The 18,012-nt window shown below is 45.5% G+C and overlaps 1 protein-coding gene across 21 annotated transcripts in view; it reads left to right on the top strand.

The window, feature by feature from the left end:
- ZNF618 (zinc finger protein 618) overlaps nt 1-18,012 on the top strand; it is a 164,978-nt gene that overhangs the window by 119,095 nt on the left and 27,871 nt on the right. For 8 of the 21 annotated variants that reach the window (XM_064468905.1, XM_064468912.1, XM_064468908.1 and 5 more), the window contains 6 exons: nt 243-278; nt 1,044-1,121; nt 2,163-2,252; nt 9,608-9,796; nt 13,301-13,384; nt 14,488-14,544. In XM_064468905.1, the coding sequence (XP_064324975.1) occupies nt 243-278; nt 1,044-1,121; nt 2,163-2,252; nt 9,608-9,796; nt 13,301-13,384; nt 14,488-14,544 (534 nt within the window). The remainder of the gene's footprint in view (nt 1-242; nt 279-1,043; nt 1,122-2,162; nt 2,253-9,607; nt 9,797-13,300; nt 13,385-14,487; nt 14,545-18,012) is intronic. The other 13 variants (XM_064468914.1, XM_064468919.1, XM_064468911.1 and 10 more) reach the window with 9 other exon arrangements.

Raw genomic sequence — 18,012 nt, forward strand, 5'->3', positions numbered from 1 at the left:
GGGGCTGTGTCAGTGTCAGAACAAAGGCCTTGAGAATCTGTGTATATTAGGGCTGGGCATGCTCAAATAGTTCCTGTGTGGATGCTGCTGGGAAGAGGAGGGACTGGGGCACAAAGCCTGGTTTATTCTGTGGGGCTGGAATATGCTGAAGCGGTATGTGAAATACAGGAGGAAAACAAGGCTATTTAAGAGGATTTAATTTCTGTTTTGTTTCTTCCCCTCCTTCTTCTATTCTATGTTAGTTTTTAGTGTGGAAGGGGCCCCAGAAAACCGGGCAGGTAAGCTGAGATCCTTTGTGTGCTTTATTTCACAAACCTTTCCAAACATTCAGTAATTCAGGCACAGCAGGTCCGATTCTACACTTGTCAAGGGATTTTTGTCACTGATTGAAGCAAGAGAGGAGCACTCTCTTTCCCTCCCCCAATGTGTACAGCCAGTAGGTTGATGCCCAGCCCTAGTAGATACCAGGCTTTTGTTGTACATACAATTGATCAGGCTTTTGAAAATCAAAGAAGCAGGTGTTTCATGTCTCTGGTGATTTAGTGAATTGTTCAAGGCATAAATTAAATTATTTTATAAAACGGGTTGGGTTCTGATTTGTTGCTAGCTGTGCTGTTAGATGGTAGAAAGTCACTGGTCAGTATTTGTTAGCTGACTTGGTTGCAGACTGCATTACCGTGCCCATGTTGAGACAGTGTAACATCATTAGATAGGAGATGCACTGGAAGAAAATCAGAAAATAGGAATCAGGCTTTGCAATGTGTTTGTTCAGTCTTTCTCTGTATTTTTTAAACATTATATACCTACAAGGCATGTTACTGGGCTTGAAGGAGGGGGCTAATATCTGCCTGGGGCACCTGAGGATGAGGAGGGATAAGTCAGACAGAGGGGTCACTGGGTTTATAATTCCTGTCTTGAAATCTTGTTATAGATCGAAATGTCATTACAGATGCTGGAGCATTCAGTGCCCATGCAGCTGTAGAAGGAAAACCTGAGGACCTGAGGGTGTTGTCAGCTCTTTTGCTGCTTCTGTTTTCTTGCAGACCCCTATGACCAGGCCGTTATAGCTGCAGATGAAGTGAAGGAGGAGGAGCCAGAGCCATTCCAGAAGATTGGTCCAAGTATGAGTTATTTTACAGCTTTGAACATGAAAGAGAGAGTACCAGGATTTCAAATCTGGCATTAGCTGGAGAACCTCTAGGAAAACCAGAAAACAGTGTTATGCAGAGGCGTTGGGACCTTAGGGGTGCTGGAAGATATGTCTAGATTCAAATGAACACCAAACAGCAGCAGCCCTAGCCCTAAGAAATGCAGCTTTGTGGTGTTTTCTGCTCAAGAATTCTGCAAGGAGAAGAGGGAAGAGGTTCAGGAGAAAAGCAAGCTGGCAGTGATTAGGGAGTGTCTTATGGTGTATTGGCAGAGTTGACAGGTGATTGCATTCACGCTGCCTTTGGGGTAGCTTCATCAAACGGATCAGAGTGAAACAAAGAGAGGACCAGACTTTGCCAAAGCATTTTTCTGAATTCTCCCTTTTGGAAACAACTGATTAACCCTGGATTTTTCTTTGGCTTGCAGCTTGCTGTCAGTTCTGTGATAACCAGCGCTGGCAGGAGTAGGGGGTGTCAGTGTATGGGTACACCACTTCATTATTTCAAGTACCCCCAAAGCAAGAATGAGCAGTTAATTGCAGAAAAGCCCTTCCTCCTTCAAGAGAAATCTACAATTCCAATATAAAAGTTGTGTAATTAAGACTTAAACTAGACAACTTGTTTCCTGGTTTGACTGTTCCTGCCGTCCACACATCACAGACTGTCTGTAACCAGAAGGCAAACTGTATCATCTGTAATATGGACTTCAGCAATGGATTCTCTCCTTTGTTTTGCACACTTACTTGCTGTAATTTTGGGATAATCTCCTGTAGCTTGTTCAGTTCTACTGGACTTTTAATGCACGAACCCTCACTCTGGACACTGGCTTTAACTGTTTTCTTTGCTGGGGAAAAGGGTGTGTGAATTACAGGGCACATAAGTTCCAAGTTCATGAGGAATATACTCTACTTTTTGTCACCTGGCCAGTTTTTGTGTAAAAAGTCAGGAAGTCGGTGGTTGTGTGAGAGGGTGCTGCACTCCTTTCTGATCTCTGTATTTGTTTCATCTTCACAGAAACTGGCAATTACACCTGTGAATTCTGTGGCAAGCAGTACAAATACTACACTCCCTACCAAGAACATGTGGCGCTGCATGCACCTATTAGTGAGTATTCTGCTGGAGATCTGTTTCATTACAGTCTGATTTACGGTGGTGGTGGTAAACACGAGGGTTGCAGGAGAGATTATCATTCCTGTGGATCCTTCCACTGGACTTGTGGGATTGCAGCTGGCAGGACGTAGATCATATGCTGTGAAGCTGAGCTGGAATCTCTTCTCAGAGGGACACTGTCACTGTTAGGTCTGTAATGTCACTGAACTTTTACCGAAGTCCCTGCAGTTCCACATATGTTCCTTGGGGGTTTGATATTTTATTTTGTTGTTTAACTGAAGTGATGCGCAAAATTTTTAGACTCCCCTAAATAATAAGTGAACGTACATGCTAGGGAAGAAGCATCTTTATTAGGGGCTTCCGAGAAATTATTTCAGACAGTGAGCTAAAACTGGTTTTCAAAATCATGTAAATTACCGTGGCAGCTTGCTACTAAATCACAGGCAATAAAATATTTATTTCAGGGAGCTCGGGAAAAGGCAGTTCTCAGCATACTGCACGACACTACGATCTGCACTCTGGAGGGACACTACGATCTGCACTCCCCAGACAAAGGGGAGGTTTTAATGAGCGATTAAGTGTAATTCAGTGCAAAATTTTAGTAGAACAGTTGAGAGAAATTCTTGCTACATGCTGGTTTTGGATGCTTTAAAAGTATGCCGAGAAGTTCTTTACACCTGAACTTCATACTTCTTTCATAGCATTGCCCTATGCTTTATTATGATTTTAATGCTGTGAGCCAGCATGGATGCTCTTTGGCCGTGTCTGTCCAGCTGGCACCATTTTGGCTGATGGTGAGGACAGATGAGCTGAGCTCTTAAGCTTAGTGGGTTTCTTTAGCTGCTCATCCACAGCCAGCAGAGGGAGTGCACACTCCTTCCTCACCAAATTCAGCCTTAGTTAGGTTTCTAAGTTATTATAATAAGGCAGCTTTGGTTTTAGACATATATAGAAATAATTTGGAACATAGTCCACTAGACTATTGCTTTTAAGGTGGATCAAGGCTTGGTGGCTCCCATGGAGGTTCTCTGGAGCATGGAGGTGGACCAAGATGGTCATAGAAGGTATAGGGCAGAAAATATGTCTACCACCATCACCACAAAGTTAGTGTTATTATGTCCCATCTGCCCAAAGGAACTAACCCAGTGCTTATGATTGCACACATTGCAGTTATTCCTAAACACCCCTGCACCCCCAAAATCCACCTCTTAATTCAGGTGTTTTCAGGTCCTCAGAAATGCCATTGGTGGTGATCAGCAGTAGGTCAATCTCCCAGTATATATGGGCCCTCAGACACCAAGGCTTTGGTGTCTCCAGTCCGCCCCTGTACAGACAGCCAAGGAGCAGTATGCTGTAAGGACTGTGCATTGAGTCTCTGCTCAGCAAGACAGATTCCTACCTCCCTGTACTTCCCGTTTCAAGGGGATTTATCGCTATGGTTATCTCTCCACCCTCCCAGCCATCTGTAGTAATAGGCTGCAGCTGCTGGTTCCAGTCCAGGCTATCCAGCATGAAAGAAAAACACAACTGTTCTTCTCTGAGAGGTGTTTGCCTGAAGTGGGCCCTGCAGGTCTGACTGCAGGTACGAATGGCCCACACAGATACTGCCCTTCATCCTGTGCAGAGTGCAGCTGCAGGGTCCTGATGCTCGCTTTTTGACTATCAAAGCCAGTTTTGGAGGAGGAGGAACATTCTTCTGAATGCCGGAGCTGGAGCCATTCTTGCACCATGGTGTCTGCAGTAACCTTTGTAAAAGCAAAAGAAGCTGCCCATGCTGCAGACTAGACCAGCAGTCACTGAGATGTGCAAATGAGTTTCTAGTCCTTTCAGCAAATACCCTTAACTATGATGACACTTAAGATCAGATCAGGGTAATATTTTCATAAGGTTAACCTTCCCCCATAAACTTCTTTTTCCTTTTTTTTTTTTCCCTCTCCTAGTTCCCATGGCCAGTAAGATTTATGATTTACAGTGACAAACCACTAACCCTGATGAGCATACAGGAGAGGGCATGATGAGCTCCCAAGGCAGGCTGGCCAGTACATCTTCCTACCTTTCTACTGCTCAGACTCTGCTCTTCCTATAAACCAATGTCCTGCAAGGCAGCTGTAAACACATGACTTCTGAAAAGCACAACTGGCTTTTCTTGGGCCCTGGCAGTCAGAAGAAGTAAAGCTGAGACTGTCTCTGTACCCTGGTCTTGTTCTTGTGGTTATAAGGCAAATACTGAAAAATAGCCATAGTGGGAGTGGGTAAGGAAAACACTCCAACCTTCTGGGTCTTGCAAGCTTCCCTTCCGGAGCCTGTCTTTCTGGTTTTCTGTGATAATGGATAAAAAAATTATTGAAAATGGACTAAAACGAGGACTCACATCCTGCAGGGTCAATAGGACCTCGCAGGATAATTTTTGGTCAGTGCTGCTGGATACCTGCTGTCTGGAAAAGAGCTCTGCTGTGGGGCTCCCTGGAATTGTTAATGCCAAATGTCTCCTTCAAAAGTTCCCTTTTGTTAGTGAGAAGTAGGGGCTTTCTCATATGCTTAGAACTGGCCTATTACTCTTTTAAAATACATATTCTTATACTGTTTCTGTCAGCCTATTCATTCTAAGAAGGGTGTCAGAGGCTGCTTCCAAAATAAGTGGGCTGTAGGCACATTCATTGTCCCAGTTTTAGAAATGTCCCTGAACGGAGGTGCACAGAGGGAGGGTTCAGAGATGTCTTTCTGTCCTCCTCCAGCCTCTGTCTGCACTGTAGGATGGAACTGATTTAACCGTATTTGCAGGTAGCTGGGCTATTGTGATCGCTCTTAGATTATGTGTTTACAGTGCAGAGAAAACGTAGTGGATCTGGGATGAGGACTGGCTAGAACAGCCACCGAGAGTGGGTTTTAGCATGGTAGTCCAGGCTCAGGAGTGCACGCTCACTGCATCCTTTTCTCCCTGGTCGTGGAAGTATGTGGTGAGAGCACTAAAATCTGAACAGCTCTCCATGTCCATTGCTTCCAGGATGGAAAATCTAAAGTGGTGTCAGGGCCCTGAGTGCACTAATGGCCTCCTCACCTGGGGCCTCCATCCACATTCAAACCCCCTATTTCAGCTCAGCTCTGGATCGTCAGTCCCTGCCTGAGCTACACTGTAGGATTGTCTACACAGCTCAGTTGTAGACATGCCCATGCCTGGCCACGGACCCCACTGGTCTATACCTCAACCCGTAGACTGACTTCCCAGCTTGACGTCAACCCAGTCTCATCACGCTGGACCTCCCTGAGGATCATTGGTATGTGTCTGGTCCTGGTTATCCTCACCAGAGCTGATCCTGCCCCTGGCCTGTGGATTGGCTTTCCAGCTTGACCACGGGCCTGTCTCATCGCTCTGAATTTCCTGATGATCTGGACTCTTGGTTGAACCTAGCTGTCATCTCTGGTCCCATCTTGCTCTCTTCTCTCAGGGTCTGTGGGATGGGCCCTGGCTGTGGAAGACCCTGCCCTGCCAGCCCATGAGTGTACTTGGCTCCGTAGGGGACAGACTTACATCCACCTGACACCTGAGATGCTCAAGGACGTTCATCAAGTCTCTCTGCTCAGGTGCTTTTCTTAACATGAAGGACACTGGATACAATTTGTTAATCAAAAGTGCTTAAATGCATTGTTACTTAAAGGCAGCTGCCATCATGAGTTTTTTGATTAGGGAAAGGGATCCTTTTTGGTAGCATGTCTAGTTTCCATACAGGTCCTGCCCAGGCAAGAGAGAAACAGATCCACATTCCATTTGCATGGTGTGTCTTTGCTTCTTCCATCTAAATGAGTGAAATCTTTGACTTCAGATGTTTTTCCCACTCTCTGATCCTACAGTGCCTTAGCAACAGGCTCCACTGGAAGTATTTGTTTGTATGTACAAAGTGACACATTAAGAAGTTGATAGGTTTGAGCTCAGGGTTTTTCCTGTGGAAAGACTTGTTTCCAATAGCAGAGGTTTCCACTCAGCGTATTGAATTTCAGGCCATTGTTAAGGAATCACTTTCCATCATATTCGTTAAGGATACATTTTTCTCCAGAGGTGATGGTATAATTCCATCTGAACCATCCAAATGGTTCCTTACCCATCCTGACAAGATCTTTCTGAGAAAATGCAATACACAAATTATTAGCCAGAGTTTTTACCTGGAAAAAGCAAAGTTACTGAGATAAACTGATCTCTGTTTTACTGTGGTGCATCATGGTAGTGTGTGGATTTATCTATCTTTCAAGGAGTTGTGTTGAAATGTCTGTCAGATTTTCTACCTACTGCCACAGCTTGCCATTCACAGGGCTTGAAGCTCTTACCAAAGACAGGAAAGCCAGGAGGGACCACTGTGATCTCTGGACTGACCGCAGTAACACATGCTATAGGGTTGCCTTGATTTCATTGCTCACACACGTGTTTTAGAGAGATGTCTAATCTTGCTGTTAAGAGTGACAGAAAATACAGCAACCTCTTAAGATAATTATTTTCATTAATTATTGCCCTCACTAAATTAAGACTAAAATATCCAGCTGTAGCTTTCAGACACTGGATCCTAATTACAACTTGCTAGGTGAAGGAGGACTTGAGTTATCACATTTCTGTCCTTTCTAGACCTTTATGTAGCCGGCTGTCAAGTCACTTCATAGTGACCATCCTCCCAGTTAAGCCAAAGGAGTGATTTGATGTTTTGGTTGTAAGATATGCTGTTCTTGTTCTTTATTTATCCTCTTGCCTTGTCATCTGAATACTCTCAAGTCTGTTAACCACCTTCATGAAGGGCACCCACCAACACTGGGTCTAGTGAAAGAACTGAGAGCTAACATTGTTTTCCTGATCCCCTTTGAAAGTGTCCTCATTGCATATCCAACGAGTACTTCAGTCTTTTTAGCTTTTAGCTTCATCATTGCCCTCAGAGCTCCTCTTCCGCCATCATGACCGAGCACAGCAATGAACAAGCTCTTTTTCCTGCTGCCAAGGTGGAGTCCTCCATCTTTTACGTATCACCTGTATCATCTGTATTCTTCAGCACGCCATTCTGTGCAGCTGTAGCACAACGCACTCAGTTTACCAAGTGGTTGGAGATCATTCAGTGAGACTTACCCTCTCATTACTCGTCTCCTGCCCTCACTTCAGTATGTCAGCTTCAACTGGGGCATATCTCAGATGCTTTCTGAGAAAGTGTAAAAAAATTCATAGCAGCCCTTTATGGGATCATCTGTCTGAATGCTGCCTCCAGTCTTGCTGTCTACCTGCAGATTTTGAGGCAGGAGGTTTTTGTGACCATTCATCAACTCAGTTCTTTCATTTTTGGAAATATCTTGAACTTGGCCTTTTCATCAGCCTGAGGCAGTGAGTTCCTCAGTGAAGATGACTTTTCAAGAGCAGAGCAGAGGAGCTACATGATCATCTCTACCCGTGTTTCTTAGTCTTCAGAGGGAATTTGTCATCTGATAAACTAAAAAAGGGAAGTTTTTTTTTCAATGAATTATTAGCATTCTCCAGACTGCTAGAACTAATATTCTTTTGTCTGTTTTGCCTCACTGGCTCAAACTCTGTCTCTGCCCAGTGTCACATGGAGCAGCCTTCTCTGGGGTCCGAATTTGAAAACATACTCTTTGTTTAAGTTGGGAAGAAAAAGAAGTAATTTGAAGGTCTTGATAGCACTGAGACTTTTTTCTGAAGATCTCAGATCTCAGCAGTATCTGGACTGCAGAGAATGCTCTTTGTTTCTGACGCTGAATAGTTGGCTGAATGCTACTTCTCTTGGGGTAGATGGGGAATAAAGCAGCAATTGGTGGGAATGGGTCTCATGGGAAACCAGATGACGCTTAAGCAGGAAATTGTCGTATCCGACTACATTTTTGCTGGCAGTTTGGCGGCAATTGGAGAAGGATTATCCATGGAGATTGAAATGAAATCTAGGAAGCAAAAGCAAGCGCCTTGCCTATTCAGCTGGCCAGAGACCAAGCAGAGGAGAAGTATCTTGACCTAAACCATGAGAAAACCTAGTGCAGAATCTCCTGCAGACGCACACTAACACTTACAGGAAACGTCATCTTGGATCTGTTTAATAGATCAAGTGAAACAAAAGAACTGTTTCCTCTGAGTATCGTTTTGCAAGCTGCCTTGCATGTACACATCCGCGCTCTCCAGTGCTGCTGACTGCTGACAGGGAAGACGAGAGCGGTTCACATTTGAGGTCTATAATGTCTCGGGATTTTGGAAATGAGCATGCAGTCCCAGTCTGGGTGACTTTTCTCCTCACCTGTTTCAGAGACAGGCTGTTCCGCTGCTGTAGCAGCCCATGATGGGGGACTGTTCAATGTGGATAAGTATTTCTGAATTACATGATATAGGATGAACAGGTGCTGGTGTTATCCACCCAACTTCAGGCATCCTAAAATACCACTCTATAGAAATTAATGGCAGTGAGCTTGGGCTGTGGGTTATGTGAGCCTCGTTGCTTAGTGATTCTTCCTGGAAGATGGTTGGAGTGGGACTTGGCTTCAGGAGCCGTATCCAGATTTCCGTGGAAAAAGGCACTGGGGAATGAAGGGGGCTGTTAGGTTGTTTCGCCATGTTTGTAGTTTTGTTTTTTTTTAAATCCATGGGGCCTAGAGAAAGGGTTGTCCTCCCGAAGGTGTTTCATATGACTTTTGGCATTGAAAATTCCTGGTGAATTCTCACTGTGCATTGCAGAGACCAAAATATAGATACATTCAAAGAGCATAACCCAATAATACTCAGAATTTCTCCACATGTCACCAGTACTTGCCTGGAGATGGGGGCTAAAAGGCCTTTCCTGACTTGCAGGATGAGAACTCTGCCTCCTAATTCCCTTCCATTACCAACAGCCCTCTTTCCTTTGTATTTGGTTAGTGAGGCAAGGAATGTAGCTGGACATCTCTAGGATTTATGCAAGGCTTAAGTAACAAAAGATGTAAACTTATCCCTATTCAGAGCTCTGAGTATCACATTAGAAACTTGTTCTTAAAATTGGAACACTTACATATATAGAAATGGAGGACAGAAATGCAGGTATACCCAGCCAGGCCATGGCAATCAAATAGTACTCCTGGATGGATGGGGTGATTCCTGCTGGAGGAGGAATGGGTTGGTCACGTGGCAGTCAAATGTGTGGAAGGGAGCTAACAAGCTTCAAGAATCTGTCCCCTCGGGTGAGTGGGGAAAACAATTTCGTTACATGGGATCGGTGGATCCACAGCCGCTGCAGGTCCCCATGCAAGGGATTTGCGAGCATGGCTGTTAGAAAGCAACCGTCCCAGAAGGCACACGGTCTGGGAGCTGACTGACTGTCCAGGCACTAGTTCTGAGTGTTCATATCCAGAGTTCTCTCGATCTCCACTCTTCGTGGCAGTGAAGACACAGGCGAGCCAATCCAGCAAAAAAACACCGGCTTCAATAAACCGATGTTCTACCCTCCTGCACCGCACCCCCTCCGGTGTCCCACCGGCATCCCAATCCCAGATGTTCCGCGCTCCAAATTCTGGATCCCCAGGAAGCAAGGCCATCACAGGTACCAATTGCCTTTCTACCATCAACTTTCTTAACTGCTTAGTGTCCAATCCTGCCCTGGGTTGGCTTTTGACCCTTCCTGGACTCAGTCTGCTCCATCCATGACTGTCCCAGAAAAGCTACTCCCAGAAACAGTTGAGGGGATTAGATCCCTTGCACGTTACAAATAAAAATTTAGATCAGCAGTAGGTCTTTATCACCTCTTCCCAGTGACAGCTTGGGTTTTATTAAGCATCATGCTAACCACGAGGCACAAAAGACCCTGTTTCAAATCCTGGTGTCACAAACTGAGGAGAGCTTCCTGAGAAGTACTGGCATAGTGGCTTGTCAGGTTGGGGGATTTTTGTTTCGTTTTCAGCTTTGTTTGGCATTTAGCATTTGTTTCTCTCAAGGTGATATTTTCAGGGCTAGGCCTGTGCCTGAGGAAATGAAATGGAGTACAGGTGTTTTCACAGTGCTCCACTCCTCATGGGAACCACCGAGAGATAAGCTGGGCTCCAGCAGCAAAGTTAGTGGTACAGAACCACCACAGAGGTGTTAGAAGACTCAAGTTAAGGTTGATCCTCATAGTCCCTGTTTCTTCCTTCCAAACAAAATCAAACTTTAAAAAATAAAGGATAAAAAAAAGAAAGCAAAGAGTGCTGAAAAATAATAAATAGGATGTGAGACGTAGCGTTCACATGCCCAGGCAGCAGGGAAGCGGCCTCTTAAATCTGAGGGATTGATAGATACATATTCCATCTCAGTCCGGAAGAAGGGCTGGTTACTCAGCTGGTGTTTAAATGCCCCTGAAATGTCTGGCACGGACAGATGCCGAGTAGCAGAGGTGGCTGTGGTGGGATAGGCCACAGGGTGCTGAACAAGGGTGCTTTTTGTTAGATGACACGCACATCCGCAGCCACCAGGTGTTGCAGTGAGTGCCCTGTCATCTTCCAGCTTGTGAGTCCTGAGATTCCATGTTGTTATTGTATCTCTTAAACAGTTATATGATTTTGTTACTAATTTGAGGTCCATCCAGCTCAGCAAAGTTAGGAGTTAAAGCTGAGAAACATTTTTCGTTATTTACTTAAACTTGAAACAACTTCTTCCAGTTTCATGTCTCTTACAAAAGTGGAAAAACTGGGAGCCTTCCTGGGTCAGAGGCCAGATTTATCTGAGCAGTAAATGGGAGATGTTTTTTGTAAAGGCACTTTTCCCCCTCACCTCTCTAATCAAAAGGTATATCAGCACATTGGGTAAAAACTTTGAGCTGTTCTCTTCCTGTATGGAGGAAGGAATCGCATGTTGCTTGAGCCTGGTAGATTGATTTTCAGGAAACTAGTATTAATCTGGGGGTCCTACCCTATCTATCTGGCGGCGTCATTTCCGTGGTGTCTTGCAAGGCAGTGCCTTGTACAAATGCAATCTGAGCAGCTTCTTGAATTTCTGGTACAAATGCATTGACCATAACACCTGTCAGGAAGACAGTCTCCAGAAGGGATGCCTTCCGAGTGTTGCGCTTAGAGACATTCCACATGGGCCGGGATAATACCAGAGGCAGTGGAATACCACTGCCAGTGTTTGCACTGACGCTTGGTAGAGTGGCACTTACTTTCTCTATACAGATAATTTTGCTTTGCGTGCAAAAGGTTCAGGTACCTTTTGCATGAGAGAGAGAGAGAGAGAGAGAGAGAACTTGTGTCAACTGCCCTCTCCTGTGGGGGAAGGACACAGTATGTCCAAGGAGGTGCATTAAACCAGTTTCTTCTTATTGCCAGAGTTGGCCAGAAAAAAAAAAGATAGGGGATGAGGACAAAACTACCATGCAAATTTTTTCCAAACATAGTTGGAGACCTCCAACTCACTTCCACTTGTGACGTAAGCCAGGATTTGAACCTGGGTCTCTTGGGGGGGTAGGTTGGCCTAATCCATTTTGTCGTGGTCTCTTTTTCCCACTGTGCCGTCTGATGTTCTGCTTAAGGCCTCTCGTTCCTATTGTTCATCTCTCAAGGGGGATGGACTAGATAATGTCTGCAGTTCCTTTTCAGCCCTGTTTTATGTGATTCTGTTTTTAACTGATTTGATTACCAAGGTTTCCTGTTCCCCTGCATTTTAGAAAGAGTCAGGAGTGTGGTAGATAGAGAATTTGAGAAGCATGCTCAGGACTTGGAAGGGTCCGCTAAGGATTGGCTGGACCAAATTTATGGGCTGGGAGCTTCATGCAGTTCTGGTCTTTTCTAGCCAGACCAGATACAAAGCCCATGTGTCTGAGCCATGCTGCAGCACAGGGAGGCTGTGAGGCTGCGGGAGCTGGGGCCTCTTCATGAAAGTCACGACAGCAGTTTTGGCCACTCCAGTGGTCTGCAGACATATGTAACGAAATAATGGTCTGATATTAATTTTCAGAAGTCCCTGTCACTCCTGAATGAAAGACTTCTTTCCCCCAACTCCCTCCCTAATTTGCATGTGCTGAGCCCAGCAGAGCCTTGCTAAGCCGTGTTCAGATGAACTCACTGGGTGACAGTGGACTCCATGAGTGAGTTCACGTATGGTAAGAGTCTATACAACATAGACCATACACATTAGCTCGGCCAGTTCACCTTTCATCTTATTTATTTCTAGTTTACCCTTTGAGTCACTACAGTAGATACACATGCCCAGATATTTGCAAACCTAGTTGAAATGAGATGAGACCTCACACTGTTGAACTTGCACTAAGGCACACCAGCTTGAGAAGGTGGGAGGCACCTCAGCTGTGCTGTACAGCGACCTTTCAGGCCACTGCAGCTACTGCCAGGGTCAGGAACCACCTCTGCGCTGGAGGAGTCCTCCCGTTACAGTTACTGCACTGTTGCCGAAGCGTGCGAGGCGAGTGAACTGCCGGGAGCACCAGCTGGCAGCACGCCGCAGAGGAGCAGGGCCTGCCTGCTTGGCCTTGGGAGGTGTAGGGCAGCGAGTTCCGTGTTGGAAGGCACAGAGGACCAGAGCATCTACTGTACTGTTTCCAGACATGAGCAGGCTCTGAGAGAGCCCTTCAGTCCTCCACTTGAACCTTTCAGGAAGGGTGTTTAGGAAGGGGACGCAGATTACTGGGAAGCACAGGGAGAGCTGGCATAGTGCTTCTGTAAGTGACATTCTGCATGTTGTGGTGAGGACCCAAGTTCAATCTGCAGGCCTGGTCACCTGTGCCAGGGGCTTTAAGGGCTGCTTTTTGTCTTAAGGAAGAGGAAGATAAGGGTTGGGGTCTTTTTGCAGGGGAGGAAGCCATGATCCTTCTGGTTCAGTCAGGACTGGTGTTCATGGGCTCCCTAAGAGCCAATCCAGGCCACCTCAGCCAGAAGGCATTCAAGAAAAATACCTACTTGTTATCCCTTCAATGAATCTGGCCCATTTACCTACAAAATGAGGTATTTGATCTTTCTGCTGTATTCAGGGTATGCTATTATATGGTGCAGGAGCATGTTGTCTTACCTTGTTCTGCATCCAGTATTGACCAGTCACCATCCCTGCTTTGTTCTCCACCCAGCAGAAAGTGCTTTCAGCAGGAGAGTGGAAGGCAAAACACAAAACAACTTTGAAGAAACAAACAGCAATTCGCAGAACTCCAGCGGTAAGTGTGTTCGCTCCTTCCTGCTGTTGCTTACCACATCCCTCTCCAGAGCAGGATTCGGCTGTGATCAGTGATTGTTTATATATTTGGGATACCTTTAAGCTGGCAGCCAGCTAGCCTTCCTGGGGTAGTGCCCTCTTCTCAGTCCTCCCCAGGTTCCTGGCACTCCAGAGCCTGTGAAAAATGGTGATGTGGGCTCCTGCTCCCAAAGTCCATGTACTTTAGCACAGATTTTTCAATGGGGGGCGAAGGTACAGAGAAAGGGGAAGGTGGATGGAGAGAAAGCAGTACTTATTCTGTGTGCATCAGTGAAGCAAAGCCATTCACAACAAGCAAGAGATGTTTGAGCACTATGAGTAGAAGAGCAGTTTGTGTATTACAGTGATTCTAAATGTGGCAGTTTATTTACACATCACTGTAACTGGAGTCCAGCTGTGAGTTTGCTACACAGAGCTCACTGCATATCGGATGTGTAGATGTGGGGCCATAATACATATGCTAGAAGGAATTCAAATTTACCTCACTGCTGGAGTCTCCTTTGAGCTTTAAGTCCAAGTGGTAGTAACTAATCATAACCATTGGCCTAGACGATTTGGAATTGTCTAGGTACACCATTTATAGAGTTTCCTTTACAAGATTTTTATTCTGCCATTATATCCCCCTGCCTTCAAGCGGGACACTGCCGTTCCCTTATGCTCCCTAATTGGAGCATAACAGATAAGATGGAATGTAATTTCAGCATGTTGATGCAGAGATGAATAACATGCCAGCAGAAAAGGCTGGCCTCCCTCCATTCCCCATTCAAGACGTACCAAAACATGTGGTGTTCTCAACGCCGCTAGCTGGAACGGACAGGTAAGGGAAGGGATTTCTCCCTGCAGCTGGTTACACAGCATCGGTTGTGGGGGTTTATGTCTGACCCTGAAGCTAAAGGGGCTTTCTGGAACCATGTTGAAAAGGAATGAAGCGGTGTTGGAAAACCCATGTGCAGTAGCAGAGCGGGTGACAGTGAATGGGGAAAAAAGTTGTTTGTTACTAAAATACTGCATATTATGTTTCGGGGAACAATCCTGTACTAATCCAAGCATTCACCACAATTGCAGCTGTTCATTCGGGGACAGAAAAACCTAAAGAAAAGAGGTGTAAGCAGAACCCATCAGGTGAGCTTGTCTCTGTGTTTCAGGCCCTTGTACTCTTTAGTCCTCTTCCATTTGGGTAGCAGCAGTCAGGAGTCCTTAGAGGCTGGCCAAGCCTGTCTTCAGTCAGCCCAAGCAGCCTGTTAGACATGACACAAAGCAGTGTAGTTCACTGACTGCCAAGAGTTACTAGCCTGACTTGCTGCTCTGAAAGTGGCCACTTGCCTCTCAGCAGGTCTGCTCCTCTGTCTTGTCTTCTGTGATAGTATGAGTGGTTTGTCTGAAGGGTTTCAAAGCCTTTAAGTGCATGCCTTTAAATGCCAGTATACCATTTGGGTTCCTGACTCCTCTGGGGCCCTTTGAAAGCAGCAGCCTTAGATTGTTCCTTTTTCACTCCTGTCAAGCCCTGTATAACCTACAGAGGAATGACAGAATTATCTTCCTTCATATCAGACAGCTTGTCCATAAAGCCAAGAAAGCTGCAGGAGGGGAAATGAACCTCTAGCGTGGGAGGGGTCCAGGAACCACTGACAAGAAGCACACACAAGAGAAGAGTGGCTGTATTGAATAGTCTAAGACTTTAGTTCTGTCTGAACTGCTATTAAATACTGACCCATTGTTGCTGTGACATATCTCACAGATTCTCCCTGCCATTTCCTTGTACCAGCTCACATCACACTCATCCTTCTGAATCTGTTTCTATCTGAACGGCAACGTTTAAAGCACGCGAGTAAAAGCTCACAGTAAAAAGCAAAGCAAAGCCAGATACTCTTACATATTGAGTAGTGAGTTTTATATGACTTGCTCGTATTATGTAATTGTAAGAAGCATTTCTGTCTGCACCACATGTATGGTCAGTTTGTGTTAGTGGCTTAGTCTCGGGCCTGGCAGGCTGCAGGGGAATTGCAAGGTGCTCACCTAAACTTTTGTTTGAGCCAGGAAACCTGAGGAACTTGAGTGAGCTGTTCAGGACTGGTGTGAGGGGAGATGGGCTCTGGTTGGAAGCAGTTCTTTTCTGTATCAGGCAGCTGGCACACTCCTCAAAGCCAGCCTGGTGCATGGGGATGTATAAACTTCTTCCCTTTTCCCCCTCCCCTTATCTATCCCGCATCCTCGTTTCTTCCTCAGTCTGCTTTCCCCCCGACTCCATCTTTGTGCTGCTTCCTATGTGTCCCGTACAGTGCTCTTTTCCAGCTTGTGCACCAAGCCATTTCTCCTCTTTTATTTCTTGTTCTCAGGAGCAGTCTGAGTGAGCATCACCATGTCACATGAATGGCACTGGTGATTAGAGAGGTCATGGAAAGCTCTACAGGCATCTGCATGCTTGGGTGTCCAAGCAGAGCTCTCGGTAACTTCCTTTTTGAAAAGCTGACATGTTTGTACCTCCCCATTTTCTTTCTTTCCGTGGCTGTGTTTCAGTAGCTGGGACAAACTCTGTGATGTGAACTCTTGGGAGCAGTGCTGGCATTGTTGGCTTGTCCTCTCTTGTACTCCAGCCAGCAGATTTCACACAGGCAAGGAGGCAGCTGGCGATAATGTGATTGAGAATGACAGAAGGACGGACACTTCTGTCCTTCCCACCCCTATCTGCTGCTTATCATCAAACTCTGGCCACTGTAAAGGACAATCCCCAGTTTGGGAGATAAATGTAGGTCCCAGCTGAGCAGCCTGAGCGCTTTGTGGCTTGGCCTTGTTAAATGCTTGATTCCCTGGACCACTTGCTCCTTGTGGATGTGAAGTTTGCATTGCAGGCTCAGTTACAGTGATTTCAAACAGAGCAGCATATTTTTTTAGGCCACCCAGCCAGGTACATTATGCTCTTTCCCTGTGTCACCATCCCAACTTGCAGTGCCACAGACCGCTTCATGTCTGGAGTGAGGGGGAGGACAAGCAGAGCGGAAGGTCAGCAACTAAAGCTACCTAAAACAGACTTGGATGCAATGCTACAGGGAGTTCTAAGTGGGAGTAAGACAACTAGAAGGGAAAATGTTGGATTTTGGATGTCTCTTCCCTGTGCACAGCTCCAGTCCATGTCATAGCGAATGCAGGTACCTGCTGTCCTTACCTGAGTAACATGGCAACTTACTGCCCATAAAACAACAACAGTTCCTGTTTTGCGTGGCAAACAGTACTTTGTGGCTGCATTTGAGTCCGTCTACTAGCAAAAAGTGCTTTTCCCAGCAGGGCACGATGGAGCCACAGCGTGGATGGAGGAGGACTGTTTAGCTGCCGTCCACTTCATGACTGGGAGAGTGTCCTGTGCATTAATGGGAAGGAGTTTCCACAGCCCCTTAAATTTGCTTTTTAATGAAACCTGGAAGTTTCACAGCGCTTTAAAAATAGTATCCACTAAAATGCAAGATTGCTTCCGTGTGCAGCTTCTGGAGCACAGGCAGCCAACACAGAGGTCCCAAGTCTGGTGATTATTCACTGCTGAAGTAAGCAAGGTCCAGAAAACATTGACATGACGTGATGGAATTGACTCGTGGCGATGCGTAAGCTGTTAGTCATCTAAGATGCAGTAAAGCTGCTTTCAAGAAAACACTCCTTGGTGGTGGTCATCTTGCTGAGTCTTGAGATGTGAGGGTTTTTCTGTGCTAAATTCCAAAAAATATTTGAAGGCCAGCTTGTGAAATATTATTCTTGCAAAAGCTAGTGATTAGCAGCCTGAGCATGGGAAGGAAAAAGCCCCAGAAAGGGACAACTACATGTATTGTGTTCAATGCTGAATGAAGGCTTGCTACCATCCTCTTCCACCGTGCGCAGCTGGAGCGGGTAAAGCAGTGTTTGGCTGAGACTCGGCAGGACTGGCGCTGCAGTGATGTAGTGTGTAACCACAGACGTGTCACTTCCCAAGCTTTTGGATCTCTCCGTTGTCTCATTTTCTGTCTGACTTTGGAAAGCCTCAGGGGAAAGGACCATCTCTAACTGAGTGTTTACAGCATAATCCAGCCCTGATCTGTTGTTCTGGACACTGTGGATGAGTCCTTAGGAAAATGAAGAATTTGCGGTTGCACCACCTGTAGGCCAAGAGGGATGAAGGAAATTGTGAGACCATTAAGAAGGAAAAAAAAAAACAAAGGGAAAAAAAGGTTCTTTAATACCTTAAAATGCAGCCATCAAAAGAAAAAACCTATTTGAAATTCACAGTATTTATTGATGTCTAAACTTGCTAAATGTTATGAATGGGAAAGAGACAACATTTAAAATTATATAGGGAATTGGGAAATATTTTTAACTTTCAAGGTTGATTTAAGCTCTATAAGTATGTCTCCATTTCATCTGCTGCATTAGGTAACTATTACTGTCATAAGTTCTAGTGGAACAAATCTTCACATTTACAGTTTTTATAATGTCAGTGCTTTTCATTCATGTTTACACAGGGAAGCTTTTCTTGCCAGCAGCGTTTATTTCAGACTGGCTAGAGGGGCAAGAGAAATATCTTCTTTTTTTGAATCAATTCATGCCAAGCTGAGCTGAGATTGAGATTAA

The sequence above is a fragment of the Phalacrocorax carbo genome, chromosome 18 (assembly GCF_963921805.1).
Source record: "Phalacrocorax carbo chromosome 18, bPhaCar2.1, whole genome shotgun sequence".
Lineage (NCBI taxonomy): Eukaryota > Metazoa > Chordata > Aves > Suliformes > Phalacrocoracidae > Phalacrocorax > Phalacrocorax carbo.